Raw genomic sequence first — 21,214 nt, 5'->3', positions numbered from 1 at the left:
CGATATGACATGATACGGAGATGCGGCAAATTTTAAAGATTTTAGGATATGGGTACGAGAATATTTATAATATATATTTTAACATTTTATGATATAAATATAGTTATTTTGATTTTTAAATAAAAATTTTTAAAATAATATAACAATATTTATAGTAATTAACTAAAATATTAAATTTTTTTTTTAATTTTTAAGTGATATAATAAAAAATTATTATAAAAAATTATATTATAAATGTTAGAATATAAAATATGTATATAAAGATATCTTACAAATATATCGAATCGAATATGTATACTTTTGTAAAGTGTGCGAAACTCGCTTTTCACAGATGGAGTCCGTATTGATTGTTCCCTTGTGATATGGGTCCCACTTTGAGAGAGATCACTTCTGACAACAAAACTATCATGACAGTTTCACAGAATTTTACTGCCACCACCTAAGTTGTGAGCCGGTCATGCATCAGTGCTGATCCCACATCAGACGCAACAAAATTGGTCAGAAACCTCATTAATGCAATTATTATATCACAAGATATATCACTTAATTCACAGCCACGTTTTTTATATTTTACTATCTATCTCTGCGGTGAGCGGTTGCCTAAATTAAATTAAATGGATATGATGATTTAATTAAGTCGAGTTTATGGTGGCAATGGATGGGCCCTGAAGAGGTAACATGGTAATGCGAATGCAAAGTTGAGATTCCCTCAAACAAGAAGCCAAGCTTTTTGGGGTGCCCGGATGGGATGGATGTGATTTCTTTTAGCACTAACACGACTATCTGAAAATATTTCATTATTTAAAATTTTATGATATTTTAATATATCTCACCTCTTTAAAACACTCTCTTTCATCTACTACATTAAATTATTTTCAAAAACTACTCAAAGTAACTTTTTAAAATAATCAGAGATATACTTTTTTTTAAATTTTGATTATTTTTAAAAGTTTAAACAAACATAATAGGAACTCACAAAATATATTTTTCCCCAAAAAAAGTAATTTTTTCATGAAATAAGCTAAAACAAACAAGCCCTTTAAGTAGTTTTTAAAAATAATCTAATCCAGTAGATAAAAGATAGTGTTTTAAAAAAGACGCAAAGATATTATAAAATTTTAAAATAATATAAGAATAAATTATTTTTATAAAACAAAAATCAAAGAAGATATTATAAAATTTAAAAATAATAATTAATAATTACTTTTTTATTATTATAATCAAATATAAAATAATTTTTATTTTTTTATAAAATCTCAAAACTATTTAAAAGTTACTCTCTCTGTTAAAAAATGTAAGGTATTTTTTGAGAGGTAAGATGTTAAAAAATGTAAGGTATTTTGAATCTTTTAATGTATAATCATTACTTTTTTTTTAAAGTGCCCCTATTGAATAAATTATTTTATATTTTTTTAAGGTAAAATATTTTATTAAATAGAGGTAAACATGAAAAGATATGATCAGTTTAAAGATAATTAACTACTTTATTAGGGTGATATTTAGTTAAAAATATATACCTTATATTTTTGAACTGAAAGAGTATTTATTTTTAAGTTTTAAACAAATGGATCTTAAATGATTTCCAACAATTTGATTTTGATTAAGCGATGGAATGCTACTATTCATGGAGGATTGGTGTGTGAATTTACACCTTAAGCCCCTTTTTTAAAAACCATAATATGCTACTATCTTTTCTTGTCTCATGATTATCCTCAGTTAAAATATTAATTAATAATATTTATTATTATATTTCTATTATAAACGAAAGTTTTAATAATTAACAAATCTATATAAAATACTGTCAAGAGATTTTTAATTAAGAAAAAATATAATTTTAAATTTATATACTTTGCTCGAGTTTTGTTATAAGTTTATGTATTTTTTTCAATGTTCTAAATTCCTACAATTTATTTTTTAATATTCTAAATTTTTATAACACTGCTCATGGAAGGACCAAGAATATTAAAAAATAAAAATGTAAGAACCTAAAATATTAAAAAAGTATAAAAATTTATAGCAAAACTCAAATAAAATATAAGAATTTAAAGTTATGTTTTGTCTTTAATTTATATGTATTAGAGGCATTATATATAGACACTTCATATTGGCCGGTACCAAGCATGAATGAAAAAATAAAACATCCATTTTTATATAATAGATATACTTGTTTCACTTTATTAATACAAAAAAACTTGGAGCAAGGAAGCGGGCGAGCCTTTATTTTTGAAACAACGGGAGGAGATTTATGTGTGGGATATAGATGAGATGGAGGAGAGGGTTAAAAGGTGTGGAGCGGGGGTATTGGGGAGAGAAGGCTTGTGCTTTTTACAGGACACTCTGTCACTGAGGTGTTGGCATGTGAATATGTGATGCAGATAAAGAAAAGGACGGCAACGCTTGATTTGACCAGCAGGTCTGTAATTAACGTTGTTTCCAGCAAGGGCACTAACTTGAATTATTTGTAGGCACGTAACGTAACGAAGCATTCTGGTTGCTTAACGTGATCACAGCACACAGGATAGGTCGATTCATTTGATAGGGCTTCTCCTTCTTTCACCCCGTCCGTACCTTTGCAGCCACATCAGTGTCACGTCTTCTGAGTCGCTGCAGGAACATTCTTGCATTCTGGTGACTGCCGGTGATGACCTAAGATCACATAATTGCGCCCTTCGGAGTTTCAACGGAATCTCCCTGTCTTCATCTACTTGTTTTATTAATCACTCCTGTTATTCTTGACATGTTATGATTCTAGACCTGTCCTTTTTTCCAAAGTATGAATAATAAATTAATAGATCAAGCCAGCTCAGCTTCAGTGTACTCCCTCCGTTTATCGAAAGGCTCGTGCGGCTCTTGGTACCCATAAAAAAACAAGCTATGTACTCGTAATCAACTTCAATTTCGTCGCAAGTAAATTTAAATCACGGTCTTTCCTCTCTCCTCGCGAATAAAATGCGCGTCATTAATAATAATAACTGCTGCTTGTTTTTGTGTGCATTCATGATCGACCTAGATTCGTGGTACATGTAGCTTGTAATATTTGTTTTTATTTTGAAAAAACATACAATTTTGATCTCCATACTAAATTCTTTCATTATAAAATGTTACATTATTTTTAATGTTGTGAATCTTTATACTTTTATTTTTTAATGTTTTAAATTTTTAAATGAATAAAATATAATGACCTTAAATAGATGTAAAATATTAAAAAAATAAAAATTTAAAATTTAAAATATTAAAAAAACATAAAAACCTATAATAAAATATGAATAAAGTACAGAGAATAAAATATATATATATATATATATATATTTTACATTCGGCACATCCCTCTGCTACGTGCAAGCTTAGCCTCTAGGAGAAGGAATATAAGATGTGAAATGTTTATACTTTATATAATTATCAACACGCCCAAAAAAAAAAAAAACAACAACAAACCAGGGGAAGAGATGGATGCAGGGGTTATTAGGATAAAGCCAGGCCAAAATTGAGAAATGATGATTTGACTGGATTTAATGGATATACTTTCTAATTTTATTTATAAATTATTTTTAATATATTTTATCAGCATCAATAAATTTTTAAAATTTATTAATTCTATCTTAAAATTTAATAAATTTTTAACTTTACATTTATTAAATATACATATTTTAATAATATATTTCTCTTTGCAAAATTTAATGGAAGGTAAAAGAGAAAATTTGTAATGAAAATTTAATGACGTGGCTTATAAATAGGACTAAAATTTTTTTTATCTTCCCTATAAATAGGATTAAAGAGAGTATATACATTACAAGACTTATATACTTATCCTTATTTCATCCAATCAAATCAAGATATATATATATATATATATTTTAATTTATTAATAATATTAATAATAAAAATTTATTATAAAATAAATAATCTATAATAGATACATATGTCTTGATTTAATTAAAAATAATTACCTTAAGTATATAAGATTAGGTACATAAATTTTTATCATATATAAGGGAATCACATCACAGAGACATCCATGCGCTCATTCCATTTTTTACATTTTTTCGGCGGAGTTAGTATATGCTGTTATTAAATGCGCTTCATCCTTTATTTGAAACTAGAAAGTATATAGGTTCAGTTTAACTACACACAAAATAAATCATTAATTTTATCAAAACAGTTACATTATTTTCCACTATTACCCTTATTCAATTCTAAAATGACTCTCTCACATTTAATTTCATATATACGAGGGTAAATAATTGGAAAAAAAACAATTTAATGCCCTAGAAGTTATCAAACAGAAATTGTATTTTGAGACAAGAAAGTTTATAAAAAAGACTTGGGAGTTGTTTGATTTTGTTTCCATTTTCATTTTTAAAGACCATTTTGGTAACCATTTTTTTAAATAAAATAAAATAATCTATTTGGTTTTATTAATTTGAAAACACTTCCAAAATTGAAAAATTAGTCAAAGGTAGTTGTTCGCCATGATTAACAGTGATTGCTGATCAAAAGGGCTGATGATGGGTGACAGTAAATGGAAATTGATGACAATAACTTACAAATTACAATAGCCAAATGTAATGTGTTTTAAAAAATTGAAAATAATTATAAAATATTCTTATTTTTTATTTGTTTAAAATAATAAACGAGAATAGTTTTGAAAGTAACCTAAATGTAAAACAGTTATTTAAATGATTTTTTTAAACAAAAATAATCTGTAAAAAGAAAAATCGATCAAGCAACCTCTTTTAGATTGGAAGGAGTAGTTTGTATTTGTTTCGTTGAGAATTATGTCCATTAAAATAAGGTTACAGCTGAAATTTTAAAAGTGACAGATATATCGAAACAATTTTCTTTTTAAAAGATGACAGTTAAAAAAAGGTTAAATATAAAAAATACTCTATAACTTTTTATCCAGGAATCCTGATATTTTAAACTTTTGTTGCAGCAATTGTGCCAAGAAACTTTATAAAAACAGTGCAATTTTATTCTATTGTTAGCTTTAATTGTTTGTTCACCATTTATTTGATTTTTATTTGCCATGTGCATGGTAGACACATGAAATTTTTTTAAAAATGAAAACAAAGAAATAGGTGGCGCCTCTCTCTTTCTTCTTCTCTCTCCCTCTCCCTCCACTTCTCTCTATCTGCTTCATCATCATCCAGCATCAACAATATAATTATAGACCAGACGAAACAATCGTAATGGCTAAACGGTAACCTCATAATCTTACATTTGCTACTTCTCCATCATTCACCCAGAGTACAATGGCTTTCAAAGATCAACAAATCAAGCATTCAAACACCATCAAGAACAATCAGATATATGAGACCCATATTAACTGAGGCCCAAATTATTAACCATGGAGGCTCTGCTCATCATTTTTGGGATATTCTAGTTAGTAAACCAATTAATTAATTATTCCGATATCAAAACACAAAGAACATGCAAAAAGATTGAACCAAAATAACCCGACTAATTAAAACAAAAAATGAAAGAGATTAACAGTGGGAGTGAGAGGCTGGGCATGCTCGCTCGCTAATTTCATCTCCAGAACATGGGAACTAGAATGGAGAACGAAGAAGAAGAAGCAACGAACATGAGTATGTTCACTCGCCAATTTTACAGTAGTAGACAAGACTCAACAAGAAGGAACACACCCGAATGGATAAGCCTTTTCTCGACCTCTCGTCTCGGACCCGACACAGGACCACCAAGACCCAAAATTGACCCCAAAGATTCATCTTTATCAAATGGGTTCAATCTGAGGAGCTTGTCCTAGATTGGATTTCACCAGGAGCTAAGAATTTGATCTCTAATCTTGTAGTCGCTGACCCAGAAAAGAGATATTTCAAGCGTAGTATCATAAGGGATCCATGGTTTCAAATCGATCGAGTTCACGAGACTAAGTCAAATAGGTTCGAATTGAGGGGCTTGTTGGAGACACGAAAGAGATCTAGTCAATGTTTCTGTCAAAGATTTCAGCTCCGGTGGCGGTGGCAAAGCTAGAGACAATGGTGAAGAAGCTAAACTTTAAGATCGCAGGTAGGAACGATTTCAAGGTGAGGATGCAGGGAGAAACAGAGGGAAGGAAAGGGAAGTTGTCCGTGATGATGGAGGTGTTTGAGGTAGCACCGAAGGTGGAATTCTCCAACTTAGTCGATGATACATTTGAAGTGGTGGGAAGAAGAATGAACTTGAAGGGGATAGACTGCGAAAGCTTGGTGACTTGAGCCAGAGGACACTTGTATGTTTTTTTAATATATTTTTTAAAAATGTCACATAGCCACCATATGACAGTTAAAGACAAATACATGATCACCTAACAGTCAACTTTGACAGTAAAGTTGTTATCATTTTAAAAGTTTTAAGATAAAATTATTTTAAATAAAAGTTTAGGATATTGGTACTTTTGAAAAAATAATTTTAAAATATTTTTGCTATTTAACCCTTAAAAAAAAAAGGAGGGAATATATGCAATCAATTGGATATATATTTAATAACAAGGAATAAGGAGGAGGGAGGTAGGTCTTAGAGTTAGACTTGAGTGCAGCATTTTGGTTGAAAATTCAAGTGCATGGCCGCTTAATACTTAGGTGGACAGATGGATTCATCGCTTAATTACTAGCAAAGGTCGCTGAGGGCTTTTCCAGGTCGCCAAGTGGTTTTTGATGCCTTCTCTCCAAACAATATTATTATGATTCATTTATTTAATTCCTTCCTGCTTGTCGTCATTTCTCCACTTTCCACGTCTCTCTGCATCTTTATCCCTTGCTCCTCCAACCAAATGTGCAAACATGTATATATGGGACTCCAAAGTTATTCTTAAGTAACGTTACATACTTTTCTTTCTTAAGAAGAAAAACTGGAAGATTGGCCCTGGGATATTATGGCTAGCTTCTTAAGTAATTACACCGTGCACAATTAGCAGAACCACAAGCATGTTTTAGCCAATGGCCATGTATAGTTAGTGACTTAGTGCCTTAGCCCATAAAACTTTGAGATATGGCAAGTGAAGATACATAGAAGCTGTGACCCAATTAAATGAAATTGGAGTGAATATATGGGAGCATATAAATGAAACAGGAGAAAAGAGGGAAAACTGGGGGGTGGAATATAGCAATGAAAGAGGAAGTTGAAACCCTATTTACTTAAGAGTGGGTGGGGTCTCTGGAAGACGCAAGCACCATATTTCCACCTCGTCTGTGAGTTTTTAACATTTTTTGGTAAATTTGGTACTCTGGATTACCATGTATAACTGCCGTGCCCATTACCGGTTAGTGGCTACTCTCTCTCCCTCTGCGACCGTGATTGACATGTCTTGCGCCACCAACCAATCTCCTTCCTCATCAATACTCTTAACCCCATTCTTCCACTCCCCACTCATCTATCTCATCAATCATCCTTTATTGTCTATATATACAACCTTTCGCCTCTCCTCCTCCTTCATGATTCTCATTTCTCTCCCATTTCACACTTTCTTCAAACTTCAATTCCCCCTTCAACCGTCCTTTGACTCTCTCCGTCTAGCTCCCCGTTTCTTTCCTTCCCTTTCGGCTATTGAGATTTATCTGCTAATTACACACTAGTCTTGTGATTCTCTGCATTATTGTCTGCCTCCATTTTTTCTTTCACGGCCGTTCCAGTCACGAGACTTAGGGATAGGGTTTAGATGGATTTGAAGAAATTAACGAAGCAGTCATTATTTGCTGGTGGAGCATCATCAAGATTCACAAGCAGCAGCATTGGAGTGCAGATTAATGTCTGGACAGAGGGAACTAGCCCCCCTTTTATGTTCATGTGGGAATCTTGATGATGCTGCAGCCGCAATCGATGGCTAATACTACACAGCGCACCGCTGCTTGGGGCACATGGGGAGATCATCAGGTGAACCCGTTTAGTTATGATGATCGTATCTGAAGAACCACTTAGATTTTAATTTATTTTAAAGAATCGAGTGCTTGGGGGTTGTGTGTAATGTAGAGTGATGCATGATGGAGTCCTTTCTGGCGCAAAGCTCTGCAGGTATTTCTGTACCTTTGAAATCATTGGATGCTTTTCATACTTAGGTTGTAGACCACTGCCTGGATTCTTATAATTTCCTCAACCTGCTCCCATTTAATTTCTTAAATATATTAATACTTATATTATCTCACAACATTGTCGTCCACCCTCTGCATTTACATGATCTTCTTCTAGCTGATCCGTGTTTTTTCCCGAAGATCCAATGCATTACCTGTATTCCGCTGCCCTGGCTTCATTCATTTTCTTCCAAATTAATTTCTGGCTCTTTCTCTCTCTCCGGTTTAAAATTCAACCACTCTTGGTTCTAACCACGGCAGATCTTCGGATATTATTCAAGCCAAGTTTCAATCTCTTTAGACATAATTCATTACTTTTCATGGGCATGCATCTACATGGTTAATCATTAAGGAAAACTTAATGCCTACAACATTCTATATATATATATATATATAACGTTAATAATGTTTGTCAATCGTGATGAGCTCTCTATGATGAGAACGATATATATATATATATATATATATATGAAACATCATATGAAATCATATATATTCGCTATCTAGTTAATCTTTCTTACTGATCATGCTATATTCGGAATCATATTGCATCTTTCACACGGTAATGCAATTCCATTATATGTATGCATATCATTATATACTCTTTCCGTTAAAAAATATAAGGTATTTTTAACTCTAATTACTTATTTTTAAATTAACCATATCTTTTTATATTTATCCTTATAAGCACCCTGAAATAAATATAAAATAATTTATTTAATAAGGGCACTTTAAAAAAAGTAATAATTATATCTCAAAAAACTAAAAATACCTTATATTTTTTGGTATTCAACTCTTTAAAAAATATTTTATAATATGCTTGTGCAGGAACATGTGAGAGTGGCATTATTATATATGTTTCCAAATGACGGGGACCGCCGTTTCTGATTAAGCCAATAGAGTCTTGCCTGTTTGCTTGAGCACAAAGGCAAGGAAATATCTGATTAATTTTCCTTGCTATTATTAGTTAACTAGTTGCTGTTGATAATTTCTTATAGAGTTTGTCATTTTTATTTTATTTTTCCAACAATAATTCACGGAAAAAAATAAAAATGAGAGAATTATGTCTAAAAGTATATCATATTTTGTAAGGTCGTCTCTGACTAATAAGTCTCGCAGTGTCTGAATTAGAGAAGCTCCTATAATATACATGAATATTAAAGTGTGAAATTGAACAGATAATGAGCCAACGTTACCCAACTTGATTGAGACATGACATTTGCCCCCCTTGTGTAGAGCTAGTAATATGAATTAACTTGTGACCTGCGGATTGGCCCGCAACTGGGTGTGAGTTATGTGGAGGTGGGTTGGCATAATCTGCATCTTTTGGTTGTTATATATGGGTTAACTTGCTAACCCATTCGCTGGCTAACCCGCCAATAAAAAAGATATTTGGTTTAGTATTTTTTATTTTTTAATTTTTCTAAATTGAGATGTTGATCACCTCAACATTAATATCAAGAAATTTTAAAAAATTTGGTCATGTTATTGAAAAATCTCATCGACAGATTGAGAGGTAGGAAGCAAATATGGAATATTGATAAAGCTATGAGTATATTCTTTTACATTTAAACCATATGTATTGATATAAAGAGCATAAAAAACCCAAATAACAGTGAGTTTTGATATAAAGAGCATAAAAAACCTAAATAACAGTGAGTTTTCATGCGAGATAGCATAAACTCTAAGAAGTAAAATATGTTATAAAATTTCTTCTAATCAATGATAATGTTAGAAGCTTTATCAGAAGCTGCAATAATATTAATTTGAGTAGATTTCTCTAAGGCTTCATCTATCACAAACAAAAATAAAACATAATTAATATGAAAATATAATTAACATTTAGAAATCTAGAAGGTAAATGAGAGAATATAAATATTATAATACCAAGCCATGGAAAAGCAAGAATCTAATTGTGAGTACAAATAAGAGCTTCAACATTATCAAGAAGAAGGCTACTTTGATATTTTGTGAGAACTCTCGATCTAATGCTTAAAGAAGATTCATTAGCCACTGTAGTGATTAAAATATTAAGAATATCACATGCCATCCTTGAAAGATGAGGAAATTGAGTCGAGTTAATCCTCCAATGTTCTAACATATTTAATTTTTTCAAGTTAGGATCAATTGTTGCTTCTTTCAAATAATAGTCTAGTTCAAACTTTTCTATGAATGCAATGTCTTGGTTCTTGCAAGTAAGATAATCCTGGAATATGTAATGTCAAACAATTGTTATCATATATAAATAGTAAATATTCTATTGGAAGAATTTTAAATAAGGACCATGGATGTGACTTAATTATTAGTGAGTTTCAAAAAATTCTAAAATTTCAGTTCAATTCGAGGGATAAAGGTAAAAAAAATTAATTGTAAAAAGACTAAAATACTCTTCACTTGTTATGCAAAATTATAATTAATTATTAATTTTCTTACTTCACTTGTTAATTTATTAATATGAGTTACAAATTACATGACTTGATATCAGTTATTCAATCATAAGTAGCAATATTAGTTATTAAATTACTAATTTTACTTGTTAATTTATTAATTTCAGTTGTAAATTACTGAAAAATTTTATAATTCACTTACATCAATTGTAAATTACTGATAGGTAAAGTTAAAAAATTAACAATTAATGTCACTGGTAGTAAAATAAGAAAATTAATAACTAATAATTTTATATAATAAATAAATGGTACTTTTATCTTTTTATATTTGAAATCATTTTCACTTTTACTCTCCTAAACTGAATTGAATTTTTAAATTTTTTTAAAAGACCTATTAACAATCAAGTCACATTTCGTCGTTATTTGAAATTCTTTCTATTCTATTTGGTGATTAAATTCATAAAATATAGGCCCAACTCGAATCATTCTAATTCCAGTAGTTAATATGGGCCGCGACTAGAGCTCTCTCTTGACTCTTGTGGTAAAGGAAAATGAACCTCGATTCCTTGATGCTGATGTCATCTTCAAATTGATACAACAAATTAAATATCAACAGAGTTAAATTCATAGTTTTAAAAATCAGATCGAACCAATCGGTTTAACTGGTTGGATCGAAATCCAATCACTAGTCTAGTCCAAGTGACTCTAAAAAACCGACCTTTTTAAAACCAATTAAAAACTGGCTAAATTGTTCAAAAATTGAAAAAAAGTCAAATCGATTCAACTAATAAAACCGGTCAAAAAATGAAAAAAAATTCAAGATGGAAAATTAAAATTCATGTTTACTACACAACTAAGCCTAGAGTTGTAAATTTTGCTAACATACAACTCAATTTACATGTTTTTCCATCAACATCCCATGACTCTTGCATAAAAATGTTACCTCCAAATCTTTTTAACGTTTTATGTGGGACTTAGGTAAGAGTAGTAACGAGTGTGTAAAGCATATGCAAATGATTCTTTTTTCTCTTTTTATTCTTATTAATATTTATTATTTCATTTTACTTGATCCTTAAACCATTTTTATAATAAAAAATATTTAATTTTTATACTTCTAATTATTTATCTAAATTTTTGCATGAAGTTTATATTTTAAATTTAATTTTAATAAGTCTCCTAAAAATACCTTATAATTTATCATTTTTTATTTAATTGATATTTATTAATTAACATTGAATAAGTTTGCCCTCTTAGCTTTCAATTTCATTTATATTACAATAATTTTTTAATCATTATCAATAGATGGTAATTCTTTTTAAATATTTATTATAAATTTAATCTTAAAAAATAATATTTTTAAGCTATTACTTATAATATATATTTAATTTATAAAATTTTTAATATAATGATTTAATCATAAATGGTTTGACCACAGTTTAATTCTGATTTAACCATTGAATCGTGAACTACTATCTCGATCAGTTTGACAACTAGTCCAGCTTTTTAAACCTTGATTAGATGTAATGAAAGCCTTGGAATGGGCTAATATCTAATAACATGATAAACTAAGGTTCAAATTCTCGATAGAAGATGTGCCTATATTTAGTATCCCGATTGAACCTCAAACATGATTGCTTCCAATAAAATATACATATGCAATAAAAAAATTAATACTACATATGCCTATTAATCCATCTATTCTCTTGTTAGATACATTACATTATTCATATTACAACCAATGAAAAGGTTCTATATTAAGAATTAGAGGGAGTCACTACTATAGAAATCAAATTGAGTAGCATGCATTTTGTAGCAACAAAAAATAAAACGCCACTAATATAAAAGTTAAAGCAAAGAGGTGGCATTTTTTATTTCAAATGCCATCATTTATTAATTATTTTCTACTCACAATTTTAGTAAATAATAAGAGGTGACATTTTAAAAGTGACGGAATGTCACCTCTCTTCTTTTTATTAAATTAATATTTTTTTTATAATCAAAAGCAAAGAGGTGACATTTTCAATTGAAAATGCCACCTCTTTATTTTGTTAATAATTTAATATTTTATTTTATGAGATTAAATTTATTTTATTATAATTTATTTAATTAATAATTTTAATTAATTTATCTATTATTTAATAAACAAATGAAGAGAGGTGGCATTTCCAAACTTGAAAACACTACCTCTCTTCCTTCTTCAATATTTTATTATAAGAAAAAATATTATTTTGTTATAATTTATTTAATTAATATTAATTATTAAATGTATTATTATCTAATAATTAAAAAGTAGAGAGGTGACATTTTTTGAGTTCAAAAATTTCATCTCTCTATCCTCTTATTGATATATTATTTTGTTTAAGCAGATTAAATAATTATTTACTATAATTTATTAAATAAATAATTTTAAATAATATATCATATTAATTAATAAATAAAATAAGAGAGGTTTGAGCTTGAAAATGCCATTCTCTATACTCTTTTACTAATTCAAATTTTTTTCATGATAATAAATAAATATTTTTGAATAATTTATCTATTTTGTATTTATAATTAATGAATAATAATATTTAAAAAAAATACTTGAAGATTCACCACCTCTCTTCCTTTTTCAATATTTTATTATTTTATTATAAGGAAAAATATTATTTTATTATAATTTATTTAATTAATTTTAATTATTAATATATATTATTATCTAATAATTTAAAAGCAGAGAAGTGGCACTTCTTCAGCTTGAAAATGCCACCTCTCTGCCCTATTATTAATTTATTATTTTATTCTATGAGATTAAATGATTATTCATTATAATTGGTCAAATAAATAATTTTAAATAGTACTCTCTTCATTAAAAATTGTAAGGCATTTTTAACTGAATGTCATCCCAATAAAGTAATTATCTATTTTTTAACTAATTCTATCTTTCTATATTCACTCTTATTAAATACTTTATAATAAATATAAAGTCATCATTGATAAGGGCATTTTTTAAAAAAAGCAATGATTACACCTCAAAAGACTAAAAATGCCTTACATTTTTAAATATCAAACTTTTTAAAAAATACCTTACATTTTTAAATGAAGGGAGTACATTATATTATTTAATAAATAAAAAAAGAAAGGCGATGTTTGCTGAGCTTGAAAATGCCATTTTCTATACTCTCTTACTTGTTTAAAAATTTATTTTATCATATTAAATAATTATTTTATTATAATTTATTTAGTATTTATAATTAATGTATAATAATATTTAAAAAATAATTGAAGAGAGGTAGCATTTCCAAACTTGGAAACACCACCTCTCTTCCTTTTTTAATATTTTATTATTTTATTATAAGATAAAATATTATTTTATTATAATTTATTTAATTAATGTTAATTATTAATATGTATTATTATCTAATAATTAAAAAGAAGAGAGTTGGTGTTTCTTGAGCTTGGAAATGCCACCTCTCTCCCCTCTTATTGATTTATTATTTTATTCTACCATAATTTGTTAAATAAATAATTTTAAATAGTATATTATATTATTTAATAAAAAAAAGAGAGCTGACATTTGCTTAGCTTTAAAATGTCATTTTCTATACTTTTTTGTTGATTTAAATTTTTTTATCATATTAAATAATTATTTTATTATAATTTATTTATTTAGTATCTTCAATTAATGCATAATAATATTTAAAAAATAATTAAAGAGAGGTGGCATTTCCAAACTCAAAAATGCCAACTCTCTTCTTTTTTCATTATTTTATTTTTAAAATATGTAATTATTAAATATTATTTATTTAATCATAAATATTAAAAAATTATTTAAATGAAAGAGGTGGAGTTTTCATGTGATGGAAGAAATGATGTCACTGTGAGTTTTAATTATTTTAATTACTTTTTGAAATTAATTTTAATCATTAAAGATATTTGGATAATTTTTTAAAATTAATTGTAAGTGATCAAATGGAGAAAAAAATACACAATGTTAAGAATTGAATTTCAAATGAGAAAAACAATGGTTTATACCAAAGGGAGTGTCGCACCCGGAAAAATGTGACGCGGACGGCGCGCGAGCTTAGGTCCCGGCCTTTACGGCGGGAACCGGATCGAACGAGGAGTCGCCACCAAGATTTTGAGGTAAATCTCGAGAAACTGATTAAATGGAGGATAAGGATGATCTGCGTAATCAGAGAATAGGTTCGGGAGTCGGTTGAGTGTGGGGAAGGTGTTAGGCACCCCACAACACCCGTTCGTTAGAACGATTACCTGAAATTTGTTGTGCTCTTTTAATATGGTTTTAAAATTATTTTAATTATCCCTTTTATATTCATGTGTTTGATATAAAAATGATGATAATTGAGTGAGAAATGTTTATTTATTTACGAGGGAGGACGAACTTGACTCAGAATCTGACTCTGAGGCCTACGTACCCTGTGATGAGGATCAAAGTTCACGTAGTTCGGGCTTAAAAGTTTGTTGGCGAAAATATTTTTTGAAGAGAAATTAATTAGAAATAATTCACCATTTTACAAATAAAACAATTTCTGAAATTTTGATATGTGTGTTTTAAATTGCAAAAGGTAATTTAATTTTAATTATTTTCTCCATTTTTAAATTTTTGGAATAAAGAATGAAAATGGTTTAAAATTATTTTTCTTTATATTTTATGATTGGGAATTTTAATCGCAGTACCTGTAGAACTTTGTTGATTCATACGATAATGCAATTGCTCTAAATATCTACGGAGATTTTGAAATCTCACACGATAAAAGAGTTTGGCAATTTAATTTATTTATTTATATTCTTATGTACATTTTTAAGTGTTAATAATAAATTTTTTAACATGTAAATACATGTTTTGAAGAATTTTAATCAATATACCTGCAAAGTCTTATTGACTTATACGGTAATATGATTATCCTAAATATATGTGAAAATTCTAAAATCTCACACGATAAAGGAATTAAATTTAAATACATCTTTAATTTAATTAATTTAATATATAATTTATATACATATATTTTAAAAAGCTTAATCGTTATATCTGCAGAGTCTTATTGACTCACACGATAATACTATTATCTTATAAGTCTATAGAGATTCAAAAATCTCACATGACTAGAAGATATAATCGATAAATATGGTTACAATTTAAATACATTAATTTGGATAATTAAGTTTCTTAAATTGTATATTATATGAAAAATCACTTATCTATAAAAGTTAAAAATTACTATATCTGCGAGGACTTATTATCTCACACGATAATGTGATTAGTTTAAGTCCCTATGAAGATCCTTAAAATCTCACATGGAACTTAAATAAATTATTAATTTGGATTATAAAAGGACAGTTAATTTTAAAATATAAGTTTTGCTCTCATATCTGCGAAATCTTATTGATTTACATGATACGAGATTGCTTTAAATGTTTGCGAAATTTTTTTTAAAATCTCACACGACAAGTAAGTGATTAGAAACCAATTTTACTTATTTCATGTTTTTTTTCAATTGGGTAATAATCAAATTTTCTCTCCTCCTCCTTTTATAAAATAGGCTCGTCATAATAATTGAAATCGTACATGCGATCATCATAGAAAGTGTCATACAATATGAGTGTAATATTATTGATAATTAAAGGACTTTAGGACTAATGGAAATGAAAAAACATGCCCACACATATTAATATGCCCTTTCATGCTAAACACATATTTAAAGACCTTGCCTAATAATTGCACTAACTCTTTTTTTATTTGAAATGAGATTATGCCTAAAATTGCATTAAGCATAGTTATGATAGCAAACAAAATTATTATTTGCAATCTCTTTATCCTTCTTTTTCATACTCTCTCTTTTTTTATTTTTTAAGAAAAAGACAATTACGTTGATTTTTACTTAAGAACTAAAAAAAATGAGGGACGGGTATTTAAATATGGAATTTGTTTGGAAATTAATAAACTGAAATCAAACTGAGCATTTCAAATTTTTAAACAAACAAACTAATAAACCTGTGTGTAACACGTCTCAGCTCCGTCTCACCAGTCCAGCAGACTCTTCCCTTCCTGATCTCGTTTCCTCTTTCTCTCTGTCTTTGTTTTCAGCTTTCACGTCCAGCTTTCTTCTCTTCTCTTCCATCCATCCTCATGCTCTTCTCCTCGATCTCCTGCTCTGGATTTCTGCTTCGTTTTCAAGTTCCTGTTTCTCCTTCTCAGTCTCTCTCTTCTTGGTGTCTGTTTGTTTTTTTTGCCTCCTTCGGTCTCTCTCTTCTCCCTCTCCTTCAAGCTCTGTTTCTTAGTTTCCTTCTCCTCTCTCCTTCTCCGTTTCTCTCTTTCTCTCCAGATGCCCTCTTCTCTCTGTTTTTTTGCATTTCGTTTCTCTCCTTCCTTCCTTTTTTCTGGTCCCGATGCTCTGTTTTTCTCGTGCATGCGGTGTTTCCTTCATGCTCTGTTCTTCCCGGTTTCCTTCTCATCTTTCACTCTCCGTCTCTTTCTCATTCTCCATCCTCTTTTGAACTCTCTCCTCTGCCTCTGTTCTTCTCTCTCAGCCTCTCTTTCAGCTTCTAATCTCTGTCTCTGTTTTGCTACGTTTTTTTGTTGTCCCTTCTTGCTCTATTTTTCCAGCCCCCTTCGGTCTTCCCCTCCTTTCTGTCCAGCATGAACATCCTTTTATACTCTCAGTCTTTCCCTCTCGACTTCCTCTTTCTCTCCTTTTCTGCTGTTCTTTCTCTACTCTATTTCTCTCACATCTTTTCCGTGCATGCGTGACTGCATGTTGCTTTTTTTTCTGCTACTGTCTTTGTGTGTGCTCGCTGCTCTGTCTCCCTTTGTGTTTGCCTGCACTTTTTCTGTTTTCTGTAACATACATGTCTGGTTTTGCGTCTCTAGCTCTTCTTCTATGCGTCTGAGCCTTTTTCCTTTTCCAGCGCTTCTCTCGTCTTCTTTTTTTTTGCGTGAGTGTTCCTGCTGCTGTCTTTCTTTGCTACCTCTGACTTTGCCTTTTGGTGCTTGACCGTGTGTGCTCATTCTGCTTTCTTTCTCTGCCTCTGTCATGTCTGCCTTTATTTTTATCTAATCTTGCGTTTTCTTATTTCTGCTTCTTTTGTCATGGCCGAAAGTATACTTGCACGTGTGTTTCGTGTGTTCGTGTTCTTTCACTTGTCATAATGCTCCTTTTTTTTTTTGTCAAGCAGATTAAGGGAGAGGGAAAAGATCTAATTTTAAAATACATATTTCAAATAAAAGCATTAGATTTAAGGAGACAAATTTAAAAATATTTAATCCTCAAAAGTTGATTCTCAATATTTTTCAAGATTTAACCTCTTTTTTTGTTAAATTATTATTTTTTGAAAATATAATCCTAAAAAGGATTAAATTTTATTTTATATTTTTATATATATTTTTTGGTTATTTTTGAATGGACTAAAAGAAATAAGATCCTAACTAATAAAAGATTATCTAAGTTAAAACAAAATTAAACCCTATTAATTATTTATTTATTTTGAAAATATAATCCTAAAAAGGATTAAATCTCATTTTTGTATTTCTATATTTTTTGATTATTAAAAGAAAATATCCGGACAAGATACGGTGTTCACAGGGAGTTTCAAATTAAAAGGCAGATGAAATTTGGGAAAATTGTAAATGTTTGGATAAAATTTTTTAAAATCATGATTTCGGACTTACAATTGATTACAAGAATATGATTCTTAAATATGTTGATAATAGACATTTTTGAAGCAATTTTTTTTACTGATTTTGAATAAATTTCTAAAGACGAAATGCGGGTGCAGTGATATATATATATATATATATATATATAGGCTTGGCAACTGACCGTTGGAACGCGGTGGTTTAGAAAGATGTTAAATAGGAAATGGGAAATAAAGAATGAAAGCTCTTTCTCTTTCCTGACGCTCCTCTAATCACCTCAATTTAGAAAACCCCAAAATACGACCGTTGGGAGTCTTCCTCTTCTTTTTTGATGACATGGAGTCTTCCTCTTCAGTCTTCACCGACACAACACTAAACTAGAAACAAAAAGGCCTCCCGGGACTGACTCCTCTTCCGTCTTCTTTCTCTTCGCCTGCCTGCCTGCCCGCTCAAAGAAATCCAAGAAATGGAGTTGCCTCCGTCCAGGAAATCGTCCGGACTGAATCTTCCAGTCGGCATGTTGGGAAGCTCGCTACGGCTGGACACCTTTTCGGGTTGTTTGCGGGCCAATCCCAATCTGTCATCGCCTTCCAAATCCTCCTCCTCGTGCAGCGATAGATTCATACCCTGCAGATCTTCTTCCAGGCTCCATACCTTCGGGCTGGTGGATAAGCCTTCCCCAGTGAAAGATGGGGCAAACGAGGCTTATACCAGGTTGCTGAAAACTGAGCTCTTTGGGTCTGACTTCGGTTCTCCTTCCCCTGCAGGTCAAGCTTCCCCCATGAGTCCCAGCAAGAATATGCTACGCTTCAAGACTGACCATTCCGGTCCCAGCTCTCCCTTCTCGCCCTCCGTTTTAGGCCACGATTCTGCTTTCTCTTCCGAGTCTTGCACCCCTCCAAAGCCTCCTCGCAAGGTCCCCAAAACACCCCATAAGGTCAACTCTTTCTTTCCTGGCTCCCAATTCCATATAACTGACACCTACTCAAGCCTAAAATACAATTTCAAATTCAAAATTGCAGGTTTTGGATGCCCCGTCACTTCAAGATGACTTTTACCTGAATTTAGTCGATTGGTCCTCACAAAATGTTCTTGCCGTGGGACTGGGCACTTGCGTGTACCTCTGGAGTGCTTCCAACAGCAAAGTAAGTCAGAAGCTGCCACGTGTTACTCCTGTTTCAATAGTCATTCAATAGTCTGAATGAACGTTTGGTCATTTCGTGCGGTTTTCAGGTGACAAAGCTATGTGATTTGGGACCTCATGATGGCGTGTGTTCTGTCCAGTGGACCCGGGAGGGCTCCTACATTTCCATTGGCACAAATCTGGGTCAAGTTCAGGTGGCTTCTATAGTTTGTTTACATGGGTTTGTTTGGTTTACGTTATATTGTGATTATTTTTTTACCTTGTACGACAGATTTGGGATGGAACTCAGTGCAAGAGGGTCAGAACAATGGGCGGGCATCAGACAAGAATCGGTGTGCTGGCATGGAATTCACGCATGTTAGCATCAGGAAGCCGGGACAGGAACATACTTCAGCATGATATGAGAGTCTCGAATGACTTCGTTAGCAGGCTCGTCGGGCACAAGTCCGAGGTAAAATATGTGAGGACATTGACATAGAATCTGGGATATTAGTCTACTTAGCATTAAAAGAAATGCCTTAATCTGACAGGTATGTGGATTAAAGTGGTCGCATGACGACAGGGAACTAGCATCTGGTGGAAATGATAACCAGGTATAGCTTCAAGAATTGTTGTGTTTGTACAGGTTAATTTTATTCATGAACGACAATGTTGTAATTTGGTATAAGCAGCTGTTGGTATGGAATCAACACTCGCAGCAGCCGGCATTGAGGCTCACGGAGCACACAGCTGCAGTGAAGGCCATCGCATGGTCGCCTCACCAGATTGGCCTCCTTGCGTCTGGTGGTGGAACGGCTGATAGGTGCATTCGCTTCTGGAACACAACAAATGGCCACCACTTGAACTGCGTTGACACTGGCAGCCAGGTGTGCAACCTTGCTTGGAGTAAAAATGTGAACGAGCTAGTGAGTACTCATGGCTACTCCCAGAATCAGATTATGGTGTGGAAATATCCGTCAATGGCCAAGGTAAGGCAGTTAATCAGAAATTTCAGAGTACTAAACAAATCAACCTTGAAAAATCAATTATCTAATGTAATCACGTCATATGAACCTTGATTAGGTTGCGACACTAACTGGCCACAGCATGCGAGTGCTGTACCTTGCAACGTCCCCCGATGGTCAGACCATAGTCACTGGTGCAGGGGATGAAACTCTTCGGTTTTGGAATATTTTTCCCTCCATGAAATCGCCCGTAAGAATTACTCTCTCTCTCCACCAACTCCGTTATGTGTGTTTAAATAGTTTACGTTTTGTGTTTTCACTTTTCAGGCGTCGGTCAAGGATTCAGGCATGTGGTCTCAAGGGCGTACCCATATTCGATGATAAGGGAGAACCGGAGAAATGCCACGGGGGATGTGAGAGGAAAAGGTGGCTTTTAAATTATTGTTAACTAACTATTTGTAAATGGATACTGCTTTTTTTTTTTTTTGGGGGGTGTCTGACACCGAACACGGAGGATGTGACGTTATGAATTAAATGTAAAGTGTTAATCCATGTTATTAGGTAGCTATTCATTAAATTAATTTATGAATTACCAGCTGCGCTTCTAGACGATAGAAGGAAAAGGTTGATTTATGAATTAGTCAGGTCAATAATTGCGTGCAAACACGGGAAAACTATACCTACATAATCACGTTGCAAATTTTATGCTTAAAGAATGCAAGAAAAAAGACTATGACGTTATCAAATGTCAGAAAACTGATAATTAGTTAAATTTAAAAGATAAAATGTATATAATATAAAATCTATAAAACAATTGTGCTATAAATAAGATAATGGTTAATTGGGCAAATTTGCTGTGGAACATTTTCTATTGAGATACTGAATATTCTAAACTTTTATTTGTTTTGCCTCGAAATTTTTCCCTCTATTGTTAAATCCAAAGCTAGTTGGTTGTTAAAACTCAAGTTAGTGCCACAAATGTGTATATGGCACTAACTAGATGCTGGTTGAATCCATGTGTTTCTTCCTCCTCCTCC

At 31.1% G+C, this 21,214-nt stretch overlaps 1 protein-coding gene across 2 annotated transcripts; it reads left to right on the top strand.

The window, feature by feature from the left end:
- The first annotated feature begins 18,323 nt into the window (after positions 1-18,323).
- LOC129294609 (protein FIZZY-RELATED 3) lies at positions 18,324-20,814 on the top strand. 2 transcript variants are annotated; one of them, XM_054933026.1, is made up of 8 exons: positions 18,324-19,026; positions 19,112-19,234; positions 19,323-19,427; positions 19,505-19,684; positions 19,764-19,826; positions 19,932-20,201; positions 20,296-20,427; positions 20,505-20,814. In XM_054933026.1, the coding sequence occupies exons 1-8, from the start codon at positions 18,556-18,558 to the stop codon at positions 20,556-20,558; spliced, it is 1,398 nt and encodes a 465-aa protein (XP_054789001.1). In that variant the 5' UTR covers positions 18,324-18,555; the 3' UTR covers positions 20,559-20,814. The 2 variants fall into 2 exon arrangements, with proteins under 2 accessions (XP_054789001.1, XP_054789000.1); XM_054933025.1 differs by having other exon boundaries at positions 18,326-19,026; positions 19,905-20,201.
- The last annotated feature ends 400 nt before the right edge of the window (positions 20,815-21,214 follow it).

The sequence above is a fragment of the Prosopis cineraria genome, unplaced genomic scaffold (genome assembly GCF_029017545.1).
Source record: "Prosopis cineraria cultivar Desert tree isolate PC_DT_omini unplaced genomic scaffold, ASM2901754v1 PC15, whole genome shotgun sequence".
Taxonomy (NCBI): domain Eukaryota; kingdom Viridiplantae; phylum Streptophyta; class Magnoliopsida; order Fabales; family Fabaceae; genus Prosopis; species Prosopis cineraria.
The sequence above is the reverse complement of the archived record's forward strand: the minus strand, read 5'-3'. Positions and strand labels throughout refer to the sequence as shown.